Raw genomic sequence first — 19,354 nt, 5'->3', positions numbered from 1 at the left:
CACAATTATTGAAGTAGGAGACACTGTTTAATTTACTCAAATTTTTTTCATAAGTGATATATGTTTTTCTTTTTCACTATTCTATTTGTTGGAAATATTTTAGTGAATAAACAAGTTTTGATACATAAATAATATTCCAAATAATTAGCAAGAACACAAAATAAAAAAGAGTTTAGAACAATCTCACAATGCTATAGAATCACGTTGCAAAAACGTTGTCCTTAAAAGTTGATTCGTGCCACCCGAAGTAAAACTCAGTACGATTGGTTTTCTTGGCCAAACAACCTCTCAGGATTAGACTATAATGTCAACCTACGTGATGGACGCACTTCCACTCACGAAGGTTCAAGAACAACCCTCTATTTTCTTTCCTTAGAACAAATATAAATTGTAGAAAAATATGTGGGGGAGACATATAATAGGATTGTGTATATCTAAATATAGAATAGTAAAAAAACTTATAGGGAAAGGTGTGATGATAGGTATTATATAGGCTATTCATGACAATAATAACCTATAGTTATTGGTAACTAATAATCTATAAGAGCTCAACGGCTATATTATCCATTATTTTTCAACGGCTATTTTTCTCATAATTGCCAATTGTTATTTTACTCATAAATTTTCAGCAAATAGAAAATAAATAATAATAAAAGTGTTTGGAACACACACCCATACCAACACTATTTTGTCTTTGTTGGAGATAGTTTATCTCTCAGGGGGTTGAGTATCGTGTATCTTACCTTCGTAACGATGTGTCATAAAAAAGGTGCAACCCAATCCTTACCTCATTTCATGGCATAAGCTCCCTAGAGAGGATTTGAGGTAAAAAGTGGGAACAAAAAGGATGTTCCATCAAATTTGTATGGCTGTCAGGGCCAAAAGCAGACCAACAAGTTAGAACTTTCACCCATATGGCTCATACACCAGGAATCTAGAATGTCTCAATTGAGGCACCTCTAATTTGTAGGCACCTCCAAAGCAGAATGTCTCAATTTCAAGTCTTCCTATAGGCACCTCTAATTTGTACTAATCTTTTTTTGCGATCATACCTCCATTTTGTACTTGAGGAAGGGAATGGAACAAAAGGTATCGTACTATGGTGTATGGCCCTACAAACAAGAGGAAATGACGAATAGCCACAATACCATTCTCTCTTCTGATATTACAAAAGGCAATAATTATCTTCAGTTTCAAATGGGCAATGATTTGTTTTATCCCTTACTCCTAAAGTGACATTGAAGCTGATATCATTATTCCAAAGGTATAGTTTATCCTATAAAGTTGAAATGATTTCCAAATTCTATTCGCACTATAATCTTCCTTTATTTCCCCCACTTACAAGGGAAGAGTGGGAAATAAGAAGTAAGAACCCAAATTTTGCTTAGGAAGAGAATCAGGTAATACCACAATACTCTTGGAATAAACATACTATACAATCTTCATTTGCAAGGAAGCATATATATATTTTTGATGAAAGTCCAGATTTTGGAACCTGCTGAAAGCACTTTACAATGAATCAAGTCATAATTTTTCCTTGGAAAAAAAGACTAAAGCAATTTGATTTAAGAAGCATGTCTTGCTCATATAAACTTTAAACAAAAGATACAGAAGAACTAAATTAGTCAAAGAAAAAAAGAGAATATCAAGATGAAGCAAGGGGCAAGGAGTTATCAATCAAACGTAGTTCCAACATGTTGGATGACAAACCCATAGATCTTTCGTTTCAACCGCTCAACCTTTTCTGTCAGTAGCACATCCCCTTTTGAAATCACAAGGTCCAACCAATCATTGACTCGCTTCAACTGCGATAACACTACCGCAATGGAGCCACCATCAAGAGAGATTGTTTTACTCCCATCAGTAGCACTCTCTCTGAACACTCTAAAACCTGCTTCAAGTGACTCCTCGACAAATCTCAGAAACCAAATTTGCATTTCAGACAGCAACTTATTTGCAAGCTCAACTGTGTCTTTCATTCCATGTCCCCTTGTCCACACCCCATGACTAGGATTAGATTGTGGACATGAAGAAGTTTTTAGATGGTTCTTGGTGGGTGCATTGTGAGATTGTCTTTTTGACAAACTTTTCTGTAGAGTTGATGGAGGTTCAGGATCTTGGCTTGTAAGAAGAGAGACGATCTGAAGGTCCGTGGCCAAGGCAGCTTCAACCCAGAGAGAAATAGATTTTGATTTCTCTGAGGGAATAATATCATTAGGTGTATCGGCACTGTGGCTACTAGCTACTGATTCAGCAATCACAGTGAATTTCACAACATTGTTATAGATTGTGAAGAACCGATCAATGGTTGGCAGAGGATTTCCAGCCTTAGATTCAGAAGAGAGTTCTGAGAACATGCTGCAAAGGATAGGAGGAAAGTTATGCTCCATTCAACAATGATTAGAGAGTAAATGCTAAGAACTTGAGACACAACATAACGTTATATACAACCTCAGTACTAAAGCATAAAAGCTTTATATTATAAGGATGAGGATTATAGCCACAGAACTTCTTGATTTGAGAAGACAAAAAAAAAAACTCATTAGACTATAGTTTCCAGCTGTATCTCACATGCTATAATTTGTTAAATGGTGCCACTGCCACCCTCCTAACTTATAAACTAAATGTTGTGTCATGAATATGATGCAAATGCACCTGCACTTAAGGAGAAAACAAGGGCCCATTTGATTAGAGATTTCTAGTATCGTTGTTTAAGTGTTGTGAAAATACGTGTGAGTTAAAAATTGTTGTAGAAATAAGTGTTGCAATGTTTAAACACTGAAAACTGTTGTTTAAACACAAATACCAAATGCCGCCTAAGAGAGGGGGAGGGATGGAAAACTACCTTAAACTCCTCACAATAGACTCAGTAGCAAGGGCTTCCTCCAATGCTTCAGCTGCAGCCGCAGAAGCAAGAACTCTCCTTTGCATGGCCTCCTGCATTTAGTTTAAGTGCAAAATGTCAAACTTTGTCTCCAGTGTCTAATCAAAATTGAAGTGTTCTTTTAATCTGCTGAGTAGACATGAAATCATCCTTGCTAAGCTCCCTCAATTTATATCTGTTTCAGTGCGCAACTGATCAATTTCTAATTCCTAATCTTGATGCATACCTTTCCAAGCCTAGCAAGATCTGATGACACTGCATCCAATGGAACGCTACCATCAGTCCATTTCTTTTCATGAACAGCGATGCCAAGAGCATCAAAGTTAGGGTTCTCCCCATTCAGATGACTGTCAGGAGAACTAGGTTTTGTTTTCTCATCAGTTGGAGAATCATCTGTATTAGGTCTTCGACCATTCACATCACTTATACGTCTAGAAATTGCAGCCTGAAAAGCAGCATAAGCATGGAAAAAAGAAGCTTAGTATAGTTTATCATTGCAAACTCTTCAGTTCATGCAATTGAAACAGAATAAATCTTAAAAAGAATACTATTAACAAAGGAAAAGCGTTAGTGTGGAGTATCAATCACTGATTCACTTTTCACTGAACATTGGACTTCCCAACTAGAGGACACTCTTGAACAGCATATCCGTGTTATTGGAACACTGATTGACGGAAATTCAGTGGGTTCAATCCAGAGGGGTTTTGTGCCTTACAGCAAGAGTTGGTTTTGCTGAATTATATGATCTCCATCTTTCATTTTATCGTGTCATAACAATTGCCAGTGCCAATCTTTGTTGAATCAAATATTAACAGGAAGGCTGATCAATGTGAAGCTATTCGTCCAAATTTCGTGTGCTTTTCCTTTTCTCCAAAACTCAGTTCACCAAATGCCTAAATCAAACTTTTGAATTTAACATATCTGTTCAAAATAATGTATCATAACCAAAAGGGCAGGCACGTCTCTAATGAAAAGTATTAAAGGTATTATCAAATTTTATTGCAACAAATTTACAAATTAATATGACAAAGAATATGATTGGTGCCACATTAACAATATAATATAAATTTCTTAATTACTTTCTCAATTTTGTGTTTAAAATTTGACACATCCGTTGGCAAGGCTTATGAAATAAAATTTATTGTATCTTTAACATCACTCCTAATTTCCTAACGATTGATGCTAGAGATACTACAATTTCTACCATATAGCACTTACAAAATGATTTGTTACCAATCATGAAAAAATAATTTAAACATTCATTTATTATATTGTTTAAGTGGTATCGATTATGTTCTAGGCACATAATTGTAAGCTTCTTGTAGTAAAATTTATAATAGCTTTACCACTTTCCTTTGGTCCATAGTCCATACCCAAAAAAACATATGCTGATTGGTTTCTTCCCAAACTTGGACAGCAGTACTCAAGGTAAGAGTCAGTTAGACCAGGGTTTTTCTTTTGCTAGCCAAACATTGAGCAAAATATTTTCCAAAAAATAAAAGCAACAATGAAATCAAAACATTCAAAACAAGTGCATTCTACTAGCTAGTTTTCTGTACATTCGATTTTCATACATATATATATTTAAAAAACAGTTTTAGAACCAAAAGCTTAACGCATAATGAATTGAAAAACAAAATGAGATTGAGACAACACAACATGGATGATGGAACACATGAACAAGTTAGATTAGTATAGTATAGAATACAGATATATCAAATTTACCTGAGTCCGCAAAATTGCTTGCGGATCGGGTTTCTTCTTTGATACAGCCTTCTCTTTTGGCTCCACAGGGGCTGAGGCTGCTGCCGCGTCTGCCGCTGATGGCGGCGGCTCATCCCAGCTCTTCCTATTTGTCTTTGCAGAGCCAACAAGTGCTTCTGAGACTTTCGAAATTCCGGCCACAATACTTGCCATCTTCTTCTTACTGGTCGAATCCGCAGCGGCCACCATTGGCGAGAGCTTCACACCTGATAATCTCCTCCCCGGAGAAAGCGAAGTCCGGCGTGGATTAGGCGAAGCTTGTCTCCGCCCCGACGGAGACGCTTGCCGGTACCTCGACGGCACGACAATCGCCGGCTCCTTCGACGTTTTCCGATTCTCTTCGCGAGCTGCAATCAAGCTCGGAACCACGCATTTGGACGGCACCGGAGACGCCGATCTCTTTCCTTTTCCTGCCGGCGATGGATCTCTCTCCGCCGCAACGCCGACATTCTTCTTCCCGACCGATACCGATCTTTTAGACGCCGCTGGGGATGAGAACCTCTGAGGCCGATCGGAAACTTTTGGTTCGTCGGAATCTCCTCCTACATTTCCAATAGGCGCTAAAGCCCGCCTTGAACTTGATCTTCTTCCCTTTTCAGCTTTCGATTCACTTTTCACCGGCTCCTTCCTCTCGCTTTCGCTATCGCTTCGAGACTCCTCTGATCTCCTGCTCGACAAGTAAACCGCAATCGGATCCGCCGACCGATCCGAATCGGCCGTCACGGGTTGAATCACGAACTCGCGCTTCGAGGCCGAAATACGCGCGACGAGAGGCTCGGGAGTTCCGACGAAGGCGTGGCGGCCGGCGATAGGGCGAATGCCGCACACGCGCGGCACAGGCGAGTCGAAGTCGAAGCGGTCGACGTAGACGAACTGGCCGAGCTGCAATCGGTTGGTTAAGATGAGCTCGTTGTCGCGTTCAGAGAGAGAAACGTAAGTAGAGTTGAGAGAATCGGAGAGCTGAACGTAGAAGCCGTGGTTGGGCCAGAGGTCAGAGCCGGCGAGTGCGGGGACTATGCCGATGACTTGGAGGAGAGCGGAGCGGTGGTCGCCGGTGACGCGAGACGTGGAGTTCATTGATTGGAGGAGCTTCAGGAGGATTCCTGGTGTGAGAGAAGCCATTGTGTGTGTGTGTGTGTGTGTGAGAGAGAGAAGGAAGTGGTGGAGTTGAAGTGGGAAGAGAGAGTGGTACTGAAATCGAGTAAAAGGAGAGGACAGGTTAGATTTGTCCGTTACATGATTCAAATTCAAAATCCCGCTATTTTCTAATCTTTTGTTTTGTTTGAATTCTTGGGTATAACGGTGGGGTGAGGAGGGAGGGGCTACGTTACCGTTACGTTATAAAGGAATGGAACGGGAAAAAGATATCCTGTATAACATTAACACCACGTCCACGTGCCAGGGATTAATCTTTTCACGTGAGGGTTGTTAAGAAGATGCGCCAATATTTTTATTTTTATTTTTATTTTTTAAGTTTTGAAAAACCAAAAATAAATATTATTTTTATCTCCTTCAGCTTCATTTACCAATTTAATAAATTTATTTTTTATTTACTTCTAAGTTCTAACCTTTGTGTTTAAAGTTTTTTTTTTTTTTTTTTTTTTTTTGTGTTTAAAAGTTAGAACTGTTTTAATTTTTTTTTTTTTTTTTTTTTTTAATGTGTGTTTAAAAGTTAGAACTGTTTTGAAGATTTATATACTATTAAGATTTGTAGTGTCTTTAACATTACTCATTAAAAGTGTATGTTCTCTATCATTTGGTGTACTCTTATCAATTGATCTCAGGTGTAACAAATGTTTAGGTGACATTATTTTTCTTCTTAAAAAAAAGTGGCAGTATTTAATATTATTTTATATGACGTAAATGTGATAAATCATGCCACATGTCATATTAACTTATTTATTTATTGTTTCTCAAAAAAAAAAAACTTATTTATTTATTTAAATCTAGTGCTCCACATCAAATTAAAAAATTAAATTGTACCTGTGGAGGGAAAAAGGCTCAATCTAACATAGGGGGCCTAGAGCCCCATGTAAGGATTACTATGCGTCCGAAAAGAAGGAGAGATAAGGGCAAGGCCCATCTGGAAGAGGGACCCCAAGGAGAAAAGTGATTACAATCCGAAGAGGTCGCCTTTTGTTCGAAGAGGTTATACTCCTTTGATGCAAATAGTATGGATCAATTGAACGTATAAAAGGTCAAGACGATCTTCCGAGGAATCCTCTTAATCAAGAAAAGCTCTGAGTATACTTGGAGACGATAAGGATGAAAAAATATCTAAAAGGAAAGCTGTTACACCTACCGCCACTCACACAGAGTTAAAGGAGATGCTTGACATGACATATACTCAAGTGGACTTACGGATGAGGTACAAGTGGACGATGGAGATGAGGAGAAGGGAGGTTATATAAAGGAAAGAAGCTCCTGAGAAAAAAGGAGGAAGAGAGAGAGAAGGAAAGAGGAAGAGCTTTATTGTAACCCTAAGATCTGTATTCACCACATAATCAATAATATAGCTCTTCGGACACCCATTCTTTACATGTAAATTCATGTTGGTTTGTGCTTGAGGGTTGTGATTAGTTGCTGTCGATCCCATAATCAACCTAGCTCTTTCACCCATACTCTACAAATTCATTGTTTTGGGTTTGGGCCACAAATCCTAACCCTACAATACCTGTAGAGATGTTAGGCCCAAAACTTCTAATGTAAATTTATTATAATGGGCCCATAGCCTAAGCCGAGGATAAGGATTATTTTGAATAGGAGTAATTTCTAGCAAAGAAGACCGTGTTAGTAAGAAAAATGTTAGGTTTTGGTTTCAGAGGCTCAAGGAAGTAGTGGCCGAGGATAATATCTCCTCGACAGGTTGGAGCCGAGGTCAGAAGAAATAACTCACTAATGCAGCAAAACCTCCCAGGAGATTCTGTCGGTATGAATAGCCATCAAAGGGATATTGGACTAAAGGAAGTCCTAAGATATCTTAGGAACAAAACTGTCACCACTGCATTTAATGTTCTGTAGCTACTTTCCTAACCGCATTAATGTGGAAATGACCCCTGAACAGGGTGAAATTGGTTACCCCAAGACATATAAGACCAGAGAGGGTGTCTGATGGGACAGACACTCAAGTGATGGCTCAGATGCTTAACAAATGTAGGATCAAGATGTTTTAGAAGAAGATATATAAGGGAGGAGACCCTTCAGGAAAAGGGGATCGGAAAAATCTAAAGGGAAGCTCTATAATATTCAGGAACAAAACTTGTAACCTAATTTGAAGATAATATAAGAGAACAGTGCACCTCGGAACTTGCCGATGATCATTTTTCTTCAGTATAATCCTATTTCGTTTCATTCTCTTATCGTCTGATTGATTCCGATGTTTGTTTGATCAACTACAGCCCAGTTCTCCAATCCATTCTCTATAAATTTATTATTTTTGGGCTTAAGCCATTCCATATAGTGGACTATAAGTTCAAAACTAGTCCTTACAGTACCAATTAGCCATTTTCGTTAAACACATAGTACATTAATAGTTTGGGGCCTTAAGCAAAAAAAGAAGAACTCTTGGCGTATAGTACATTTATGGTAATATCATATAAACCTATTTATTTACTCAAAAAAGAAGAACTCCTGGTGTATAGTAAATTTATTATTTCTTAATGGCGTCACATTGTTCGTAAAAGATAACAGCTTCTTAAGCCTCTTGGCGATGTTAAAAACTCCAAGGTCCGATCCCAATACAATAATTGAGCTGATTTTGTGTACATATTCTATGATTTCACAATTTTTTGTAAATTTACAAGTACTATCAATTTCCAACTCCTATTTGTGGGTTTGGATTCACGTTTTGAGTTTTGTGTTTGCGTTTTACTCCTTTTTTTTTTTTTTTTTTCAAGCCGCATTTCAGTGGTACTTGAGTAGTTACAGCTACTGTTTATGAACAGTAGCCGCAACTTTTGACCAAATCTTTCGTGAACAGTGCATCCGTGTATTGTTCATGGACCCACAAACTTCACTTTTCAGTCACTTTTTCATTAAAAATGGGTCCTACGTCACTATTCATACATTTAAAAATTATTTTGTTACAGTGTTTTCAATTTTCAGTTTCAGTAAAATAAGTTCTATCCAAACGGACCCATATATATAAAACAATCAAAAAAAAAAAAAAAAATAACATGATCTATATTATATACACATATATGTACATATTTGTGTTGTGGTAATTTAACTAATAATGGCGGGATTTGACTTCTGAGTACCTAGCCTTGCCCTAGGAATGGTCAGCTTGAGGGCATTGGGTGGTGATTAGGAGCTCTGGTTTTTTTATTCTTTAGATATATGACATGTCAATTCATTTATTCTTACCTAAACATGATTTATGGGTAGTCCCCATTTGGAATGGCCTCTTTGTTTTTGAGAAATAATATTAATTTTTTTTTAAAACGCTATATGATTTGAAATCTATGGAATCCATTTTATTATAATAGTTCCTACCATCAGGTCAAATAACTAAAATGTTTCTTTTGGTGTCTGTGAGAATTGAATCTACTTAATTGACAACAAATAAGGATTTCCACAAGTTAGGTTTAGTTGGATTCCACACCAACCCGCCACTTGACTTGACTTGGTTGAGCCTAAAAGCCTATAATTGATGTTGAATGAATTGAGCCACTGTATAGACCAAATTTTAAGTCAAGTTGGTAGTGGAAACTAATTAGATAGTCCGGTTGTCTCTTTGACGGTGAAAATTTAGCAAAAGATGGCAGCTAACTTGGAGATGTGTTGAACGATGACAGCAAATGAGACGCACGACGACAAGGCAACCTAATCCAGCACAAGATGAGAAATGACAACACCAAAGAAAACGAGGTGTGATAAAAAAAAATGCAAGTAAGAGATGATGGTGGGTTGGATTTTGCAAAGGAAATGGTTGAACAAAGGAAGGTTTTGGTTGATCAAGTGAAGCAAGTTGCAGGGAAAGGAATTAATGTTTGACTTGAAATACCAGGTCTATGGATGACAAACCTGCTTTCGATTGATTTAGGGTCTGTTTGGATAGAATTTATTTTGCTGAAACTGAAAACTGAAAACACAGTAGTAAATAAGTGAAAAAATGTGGATGATTATTTGGTGATACGGTTACTGTAGCTCAGCTGAAAGTACTGTAGCAAATAAATACAGCGTTTTTTTTTCCCTTCTTCTATTCACTCCTCACCATACCCTAGCTAACGCCTATGCCTTCGGAGAGTTCCACGCCCACCAGAGATATCCACAAGGAAGACCTACATCGGTTTGACGCCGGCGAAGAGCTTAGGTGAGAAATCCACAAGGAAAACAAACCTAGTCCAACGCCGGAGTGTACTATTCCTTCCATAAACCCATTTCACCCTCTTCCCCAATTTCACTCGAGCTCCCACCCATGACACCTCTCTTCCCATAAACCCATTTCACCCTCTTCCAATGTGGTACCTTTCCCAGCCTAACACCTCTCTTCCCATAAACCTATTTCACGCCTCTTCCAATTTCACTTGTTGACCCATTTGTTTAATTTCTGGGTAAATGGGTTTTTGAGTTTGTGAATTATGGATCTTTCGTGTTCTAAATCACAGGTACATATTACTTCCACAATATTCTCATTACTGTGATTTGTGTGTGTGTGTGTGTGTTTTCTCTTTGTTTCTTTCTATTTTGAGAATTGGATTTCAATACTTTGATTGTTGTTTGAAACGCGTGATGATCAAAGGTATAAACGGAGATGTGGATCTCCTGGGTTTTTTTTTATTGTTCTTTTTGCTTAAGATTCGACTTAGCTTTATGATCAGCTCTGTTATTTGTTTAGCAATGAGATTGGTTAATGTATTTACATATTTATGGACCTACATTGTGTAGATTGAGATTGGAAAATATCTGATTCTTTCTCTGTAAAAACAGGGCAGAGAGTGAGCTTGTTAGTTTTAGACCCACCATGTAACTTAGCAATAAAAAGGAAAACCACCTTGGGTCCAAAGTTGCCAGCAACCAACCTACCACCATCTTTGCTTGTAGGTGGATAAGTTTTGAAAATGTGGACAATTTGCTATTCAATTGCCTATGGCTATGGAATTATGGGATTTCATTGTAGTTTTTGGGTGTGAGTGGATGATGCCTTAGACAGTGAAAGGACGGCTTAAGTGTTGGTGATGGAGTTCAAAGGTATTTAAGAGTGGAGCTTGGAGTGCTATTCCTCTTTGCTTATTGTGGAGTGTTTAGTGGGAGAGAAATAGGATGATGCTTGAAGACTTAAAATCTTAGTTTGCCAGATCTTCGTTTTATTGGCTGTCTTTGGATGCAAGTGAACCTCAAACAATGTTGTGATTTGTTTGACTCATTACATTTGTAACTCGATCTAAAAATCCTTTTGGATATATGAACAGTATACTCTGTTGGTTTCTTTTCTGTAATTTTTTTTTGGTTTAATGCAATCATTTATAATTTATAAGAAAAAAAGGGTATAAATTTCCTTCCTCTTTAGTTTTCTCTTTTGATGTTTGTGCAACCGTGTTTGATATTTTAATTTCTACAAGCATTTTGAGAGAGATCTGGGATGCCAATCTTGTGGATGTAAGAAATCTTGCTTTCCTAATTTTACATGTATTGGGTCTTAGGAGCCCCCCTGTAAAGCTAGAGAACCCAGTAGAATTAAGGGCTTTTCTGATGGAGATAAGCGAGTTAGATGGAATGGCATATTTGCAGTTAAGTATTTGTAGATCAAGGCCTAGTGTTCTAACTCCATCCATTGAGATTGAGTGAATGGCCCTCTAGCTCCTGCTAAAGCCTCATGCATGCTTGTACCATTCAACCTCCCAGAACTATAGCATGAAAAAGAAAACCAGAAAAGATTTAAAATAAACCCGTGAAGGCAAAGAAGCCAAAACAAAATTAGCTTGTCCGCAAAATTTAAAGGGGCCACAACAAAAATCATGAATTTCTTAGGCTTTGATAGTATCCCAAATAGTTAGATTTTTTTTTAATTGGCAGGACTCAAAACAAGAGCCCCGGAGATTTCCTTGAAAAGACCCTCCACCAATACAAGGGAATCAAAACCCAAATAACCAATGACAACCCATCTTTAGACTTTATCTAACATTAATATATATGTCCAATATATCTAACCCCACAATCAAACATTAAACCCAAACTAATCAATCTGATCATGAATTAATAATCTCCATGCAAGTACACCTATTAAATAAAGACATTTCACTTTCACATTCTTAACTACTTAATATATGTACTTGTATTTTACCATAGCCTGATAATGAGTGATGAAAGTAAGGCAATAATGTGGCATTGTGAGACTTCTTTTCAGCTAATACAGATTCTAATTTGGGACTATCAGCATTTGTTGTTGTTGTTGCTGACCATCAGAGTAAAAAGTAGTGCAATTAGTAGATCTCAATAAAGTGTTTCTGTGCTAAAGTTGAATTGTCTTGGAGGCAGCAAAGTCATCAGTTTTAAGCAGCTTTGAGCTCCTCCAGTGAGATTGCTTATTAGTAGGCTGATGTTATTTAGCTCTCTTGTTTCTTCCGTTATATTGATTACTTACATATGCACCTTCTCCTCTATTTTTCTTTTTCAAACCCAAGATATACCAATGTCGGAAACGAGTAACAATCTCTCCAGTTATGATGGCCATCTTTGTGATGTTGAGAACTACATCATTAGGACTTCCCTGAAACTTCATACATTTGGTAGGAGTTTTTATACTTGTCGCTATTGGTCGCTAGTAAGGACCATATCCAAGTATTGGCAAAATATTTGTGTTGTGCATTAAAAAACCAATTCGTTGTATTCCTGTTTATGTGTTGTATTTTATTGTGCAGGATGATGACTGTGCATGCAAGTTCTTCAAGTGGTTAGACACCAGCATTTGTTGTACGTGTGGCGTAGCAATAGCATCTATTGTTATCGCCAAATTCAAACGATTGGAGCATGTGGTGGAAGTTGCCAATGAAGAGTCGAAGCAAGCACACGCCCTGACAGCTGCAGCATTGGAAAGGGAGCGAGTTGCAAAATGAAAGGCTGAAAAAGCCAAGGTTGCACACATGATTTTTGAAGAGAAAGCAAAGAAGTTGACAATAGCTCTAGTAGTATCCTGGGTCATGTTTCTAGTATTTCTTATCTTCTTTACTAGGTTTGGGGAAGTCAAAATCAGGCATATGTGTTTACCATAATGGAATGTGTGTGTATGTAATAATACAGACTTGTATTATTACATTTGTTTTGTATGTTAATCGTACTATTGCAAGTAATAGTTTATGATATGTGTGTAGTTGTACTTCTTAAAATAATGTGGAGACGTTTGAATTTGCTTTATAATGTTAATGGCCAAATTGATGGAGATTGTAAGTTTTGTTGTTGTATATGTGTGTCTATATATATATATATATATTTTATTTATTTATCTATATACACTCAACAATTGATAGTTAGGGTTCTTGGTGTTTTTAAAAGAAATTTAGGGTAGATATTGTTTTCTTTGTTTTTTTTTTTAAAAAAAAAATTCTTGGCAGATTACTATTACAATCTTAAAATTCATTGAATTTATCTTTTGTTTAGATAAGATTGGAGTCTATTTAGAAGTCCATTGTAAGCTTGAAATCTACTGTTGCAATACCCAGGAGTTTCACATGTAATGATATATACAAATGCATAAATCAAAGATATTACAATCAAGTTTTGTGAGCCCTCAGTTCTGCTTACCAACAACACAACAACAAATGGTATTACATTATTGAAGTTTGTGAACCATTAGTTCTGGTCCCCACAAAAAATTTTCCATAATGTTAATGGTATTTTCAACTACACTAAATTTCTATTGTGACAAAAATAACAGTCACCATAATCAGTTATCGTCCACACATATCGATGCTATGATACTGTCACGAACCTCTTTCATCTCAGTTTCGTCCAAGATTGAGATCATATGTGCCACGAGATTGTAATGACCTATCTCATTACGTATAGATGTGCCCCCTATAGATCTGAAACGTTCAGCGTCATTTTTTATCTCATGTGCTCTAACGAAATTGTGAAGAACTATTGTAGTAACAATGATGTACGATTGAGTACGTATATGAAAGGGTGGCATATTTCTCAAAATTTTCTATTTATTCTTCCAAACTCCAAAAATTCTTTCTATAATCGAACATAGTGATGAATGGAGATAATTAAATATCTCCTCTAGACGATGCAGCACTTCATGAGGCCAAAATTTGGGGATGTGGTACCTCTCTCCCTTATATGGTGTAAGAAACCCTTTCTTCATAGGGTATCTCGAATTAACAAGATAATACTTTCCTGCAAATGAACACGTTTATTACATTAGCATTTTCACTACATTAATACATACTTTAATACTATAATTAAACTGCATATTTACAAACCAGCTGGAGCTTTTGGGAAGTTGTAATTCTCAATATTGAGGCAGCTTAAAAAAATCCTCGTGTCATGCGCTGACCCTTCCCATCCAACACATGTGAATGTGAACTTCATGTCAAAGTCACATGCGCACATGCAATTTGTTGTGGTGATCCCCTTCCTGCCATAGTACGAGTGTTGCTCATTAACTGGTATGACCATAGGGACGTGGACCCCATCAATCGCACCAATACAACCCTAACCATTGCCACAAAAATACCGTATAAAATGAAATACATGGTATAACCATAAAGATAATTTGAATAAAATCAAGTCAAGATACCAAATTCACAAAGTACCTTGAAATGTGGCCAATATCGACTTGAATGCTGAATATGTTCTGGCACGTCTCGAAATGTACGATCAGCAGGCTTGATAATGTCTGCTGCCATAACGATATTTAATAATGTAACTACCATGGCCACATGTCGATGCACTATCTCACCCGAGTGCTGAAATCTATCCTGCACTATTCTGTTACCCTCAACATGACTAAGTACCACCAATGTCATTGCTAGAGACTCTTCCAAGCAAACTCTTCTGGTATCGTTATATCCATACTGGCGCAATGTATTACACAATTGTCAAAACACATGGCTTGACATTTTAAAATATCTTCGACATTTCTCCTCATTTCTAGTTAATGTATATTGTACCCATTCATACCCTGTTTGTATGTTCGTATACAATGGTACTTTGGTCATATAGGTCTCCACGTAAGCTACACATGCACACCTGGCTATATATGCTATGAGTACAATGTTGTTGCTCAGGTTGAAGTCATTGTCCCTGCATATGTTACCAACTTTAATTGCATGTATAAATACTAATGTGATACTATAATATGTAGGCTAAAAACAAGTTATTAAACGTTATTGAACCTTTATTACTACTAGGGTCAAACTATGGTGGTACCAATAAATTAACAATCCTAAGCTTATGCTTTCACGATTTCATCCAAGATTTCTACAAATTGTATATTCACATCTAGAGGGAAAGTATAGAAATTCACTGGTGCTGGGAATCAGATGAGTCGTTTAGCAAATCCATCCTTTTGTATACCTTGAGATTGCTTTATAGCTATTGAACAATGATCTAAAAGATATCGAGCTTAAAATTCAGAGCCTTGAAATACGGAAGATATCTAATGCTACAAAACCAAGAAAAGTAATAATCAGAAAATAATATAAGTACTGTTTATAGAACAAATAATAGACATTACAACCAGTTGATTAGACTACTAAATCATGAGCACAAGGTATTTCTATACTAAACAATCACCCACTTCCTAACATACTTTTTAAATATTAATCATGATACAAATATATACAGTACCAAAGGAATACTCATAATAAACTAATATAAAAGCAGATAATCTTTGTCAAAAAGTGTAAAGCATGAAAATAACTGATCTTCTACAAGTTATGATTTTTTTTTTTTTTGATAAGTAAATTGTTTGTTGCCACAGGGATTGAACCCTTAAGGAAACATGAAAATTACAAACCATATTGTGTTGTTTATGCCTTATTCCAGGATAAGAGAATATATGACACCATAGATATCAGATTAAGCAGACAAAAGGTATTAAAATGTCAAAAGTTCTAAGCAATACTTTACAAGTTACAACATGAGGTTTCTTCTGATTCCTAAAAGTTAGTTGTATCACAATTTAAGAAACTTCATATTGTGAAAGGATTAAGTCAATAGCAACACAACACTAATGATTTAACTCTGTACGTTTTTAAAGCAATCATTAATGAAAGGAATATCCTAATGAAAACAAGTATCAAATACAAAGACTTCATTTATTGATGTAGTTAGGTCCAAGTTTAATAACTTTTTCTTCTGTAGAAAACAAAGTTCTTATTAGGGAAGTAATCTTGTGCATTTGACAGTCAGTTACTGCAGCTTAGGGGAATAAAAGGAACACTAACATGTGTCCTATCCAACTTGGAACAAAAGTCATAAGTAACAACGTCTCTTAAGTTGTAAAGGGATTGCATTTGTATAGGATAAGCAATCTGGATAGCAACTTTTAGCTACTAGGACAAATAAAAAAAGCCATAATACAATTGCACCAACAATGCAATTACAGATACTCGCCAACAAAGGGGAAGGAGGAAAAAAAAAAACTATAGATTTGAGTCATAATAAACATTTTCTTCTCTGTTATTGTTTGAATACAACAAACAAATTTGAGTCTACATTAATGCCTATTTCTCCTTGTATATCCCAACACAACAAAAGAAACTCTCAACACTTGATAGACATAAGATTAATCTACTCCCTTTTATCCTATGAGATTTGTTAAAATCACAACTATCAATAGCCTTAGGTTCTGCATTTATTCAACAATTATAAATCTTTCCATTTTTACCCTGTAATATTTGTCTCCTGTGTAACCCCCCATCCAGCAATCCTATCCCTGGTTGTTAATCTATCTTTAATGGTCACCCAACCTATAAACAGAATTTTAAGAAAGGAGCCTCTAATAAAAACCCCATTCATCACTTGGATTTTGATGCTCCTAAAAGCTTTGCTGTGGCAATTATGCAGAAAACTAAGAGATAGAATTGAGAGAAGAACAAAATGAATTTGAAAGTGAATTGCATTAATCACAGAGAACATGTACATCAGTATATAAAAACTTGTTCTAGACTACAAATATGCCTTTGATAGCTGGTAACAAACACTGCAAGATTAACTACACTTACTAGTTACCTGCCATACCAAAAGATGGTTGCAGGGTTAACTGCTATTACAGAGTTGTAGTTATAACAAGTTAAACTAATCTGTAACAAATTTTCAACAAGCTAAACTAATCTGTGTTGAGGTGTGTGCGTGTTTGTGTTTGCGTACATGTATATCATTAATTTTGGGACATGCCCAATTGGATAGATATAAAAAATCCAAAATACTTGTTTGACTACATCAAGCCTCTACTAACATGTAAGATTTATTAAGATTGAAAGTGACAATTAACTTAATTTCTAAAGTATCTTGACATTGTACTATAGACCTGGTATTGAATTGCACATTCACTAGAGTAGATATAGGAGGATTAGGAAACAGAAGAAGGAAAATTCCCATTATATAGCTCACAGGCCAAAGAGGTTTCTAATGACCACAAGCAAACAGAAATGGAAAACAAAACTATCCAAAATATTTAGGAAATTTATGCCTACTAGAAGCCATACTCCACACTTCAACCTTACCAATAGTTGGCGTATATGTAACTATGTAAGCAGTTCAGCACTTGCTATATTTGTCTTCTGAAACTATTTCTATATTCTTTTTTGCATCCATTAGTTTTCCTGAGAGACAACGCTCAAAGAACCATACACACTGAAACATGGATTGAAGGCCTAAGAAAACTCAACTTTAAGAAAATACAGAATCAATGCATATAGCAATTATCAGAAGGCAATTTTGAATATCATGATCAACATTGATAAGACAAAAATAAGTTTAGAAACCCTATATACATGCAAGTTAACTCATCATAAAACCAATTGGTCTCTTCACAATTAAAAGACCAGACCATTACTAGAAAAAAATTTAGAAATACAGTCAACAAAATCACCAAGTTATATAATAAACCACATCAAAAGAATACAAAACATAGAATACTATATAGGGAATAAACAATTACATGATTGAATGTTGCATTCTCATGAAAAATTAATCACATAAGATATTTTGATAGGTCACAAAAACAAAGCATTACACAAAATAAAAACACATTCTGTTTGAAATTTATTGTTTCATGAGTTCAATAATGATTTCAAGATATGTCATGAAATAGTGCCTGATAGGTAAAGAAAGATACAGTGTATTCGTTTCTTGATATCTCCAAAGAGATTGCAAAAAACATATATATAAAACCTGGCATACATTAAACAGAAACCTTAAAAAAATAAAGAAAAAGTTTTACTAGTTTCAAAACTCACCAGAAAAAGAGAAAATGCAACAAGTAAAGGAACAAGTAAGCATAAGAAAAAGGAAAAAGTAAGCATACACTACACATGACAATTAATTGGCAACCATTGTCTTACATACACACCTATGATAAGCATTAGTTTCTACCAATAAAAAAATAAAAAAAATAGTGCAACAGGTACAACACTGAAAATCCGATTACTACAACAAGTCTAAGCAACCCTATCGAGACAATCCCCTTTCCTTCACTGAAAATGAAATTCAGGGTTCCTTTGGTACTCTTTTTCTAGACACTTCAATTGGACGTCCTTGTCATCGCGAAGTGCTGCAAACATGTGCCTACCTTACTCTTTTTCCATGAAATAAAGGGTGCTGAACAGATGAAGGTAATGACCAGGGAAGACTCAACACCATGTCGAGAATTGCTTTAACTTGAGTAGTTGTTGTGGAAGCAAATGGTGTACGGGTACTTATACTTCTACTTTCAACAATAACATCTGAGATGCTCTTCAAAGAGTCGAATATCTCTTATGCAACTGAACGCTTTTTTATTAATTTCTTATAAATTGGCTTGAAAAGGTGGACATTGGTTACCAATCCTTTCCCTTTAGTCACTGCCAGTCTTGCCCTTGACGATGATGGACCTTCAACCTCCATTGCGTCAACATTCACAAAAGGTTCACATTGGGGGTCAACAAATTCTGTGTTATCAGTGGAGTCCCTAAACCCTTCGATGGTTTGTTTTGGTATTTGACCACTCGTGCAAAATGCATTTTTCTCTGTTGCAACCGTGCCTCCAAACATGATGTTCATGAAGTCACGATTTGACAAACCTTTATTTTTAAAGGTTTTTGCATTAGAACATGCCTATATGTGGACAACCAGTAGTTAGAACACAATAATATAGTTGTAAACAGTAAAGTTTTTCACAATTATGTAAAGTGAACTAACTGCAATCTTTCGGGTCCACCACTCATCATTAGCCTCAAGCATCCCAGTTCCAGCATCATAACCCAACCTAGTCTCATTGTCAAAACACTTGTTATACTGCTTCTACAATTTTCTTAGATGATCCCATTTGTTTTTAATCTGCAGGTAAGTCACCACTTTTCCCATGGCACCCAACTGCTCAATCATTGCATCAACCCCAGTTTTGGTAAAAAAATCCTCCTTTCCTCTTGCCATCTATGACTTGAATAGCACAGAACTCACAAAAAGCTTGTAATTCCTTAAGCTCTTTCCAGTCAGCTCTCCGATCATTACTACCATCGTCCTTCAATTTCTCCTTAACCATTTTTGCTACAACTT

The 19,354-nt window shown here is 36.2% G+C and overlaps 1 protein-coding gene across 1 annotated transcript; it reads right to left on the bottom strand.

Moving 5' to 3' along the window:
* Positions 1-1,441: 1,441 nt before the first annotated feature.
* On the bottom strand, positions 1,442-5,865 carry LOC112027572 (uncharacterized). The gene is made up of 4 exons (XM_024060221.2): positions 4,610-5,865; positions 3,111-3,329; positions 2,846-2,937; positions 1,442-2,358 (listed from the first exon to the last, which is right to left on the bottom strand). The coding sequence occupies exons 1-4, from the start codon at positions 5,768-5,770 to the stop codon at positions 1,674-1,676; spliced, it is 2,157 nt and encodes a 718-aa protein (XP_023915989.2). The 5' UTR covers positions 5,771-5,865; the 3' UTR covers positions 1,442-1,673.
* Between the last annotated feature and the right edge of the window lie 13,489 nt (positions 5,866-19,354).

Source organism: Quercus suber, unplaced genomic scaffold (assembly GCF_002906115.3).
Source record: "Quercus suber isolate HL8 unplaced genomic scaffold, Cork oak 2.0 scaffold_247, whole genome shotgun sequence".
NCBI classification, from domain to species: Eukaryota; Viridiplantae; Streptophyta; class Magnoliopsida; order Fagales; family Fagaceae; genus Quercus; species Quercus suber.
Note: the sequence above shows the minus strand (reverse complement) of the source record. Positions and strands in the feature narration are given on the sequence as shown.

Excerpts from the sequence above, each read along its gene's own strand:
- LOC112027572 (XM_024060221.2), bottom strand. The coding sequence starts at position 5,770 with ATGGCTTCTCTCACACCAGGAATCCTCCTGAAGCTCCTCCAATCAATG. Across the intron at positions 3,330-4,609 it reads AAGCAATTTTGCGGACTCAG|GCTGCAATTTCTAGACGTAT; the intron begins GTAAATTTGATA and ends GCTGCTTTTCAG. Across the intron at positions 2,359-2,845 it reads TCTATTGTGAGGAGTTTAAG|CATGTTCTCAGAACTCTCTT; the intron begins GTAGTTTTCCAT and ends TATCCTTTGCAG.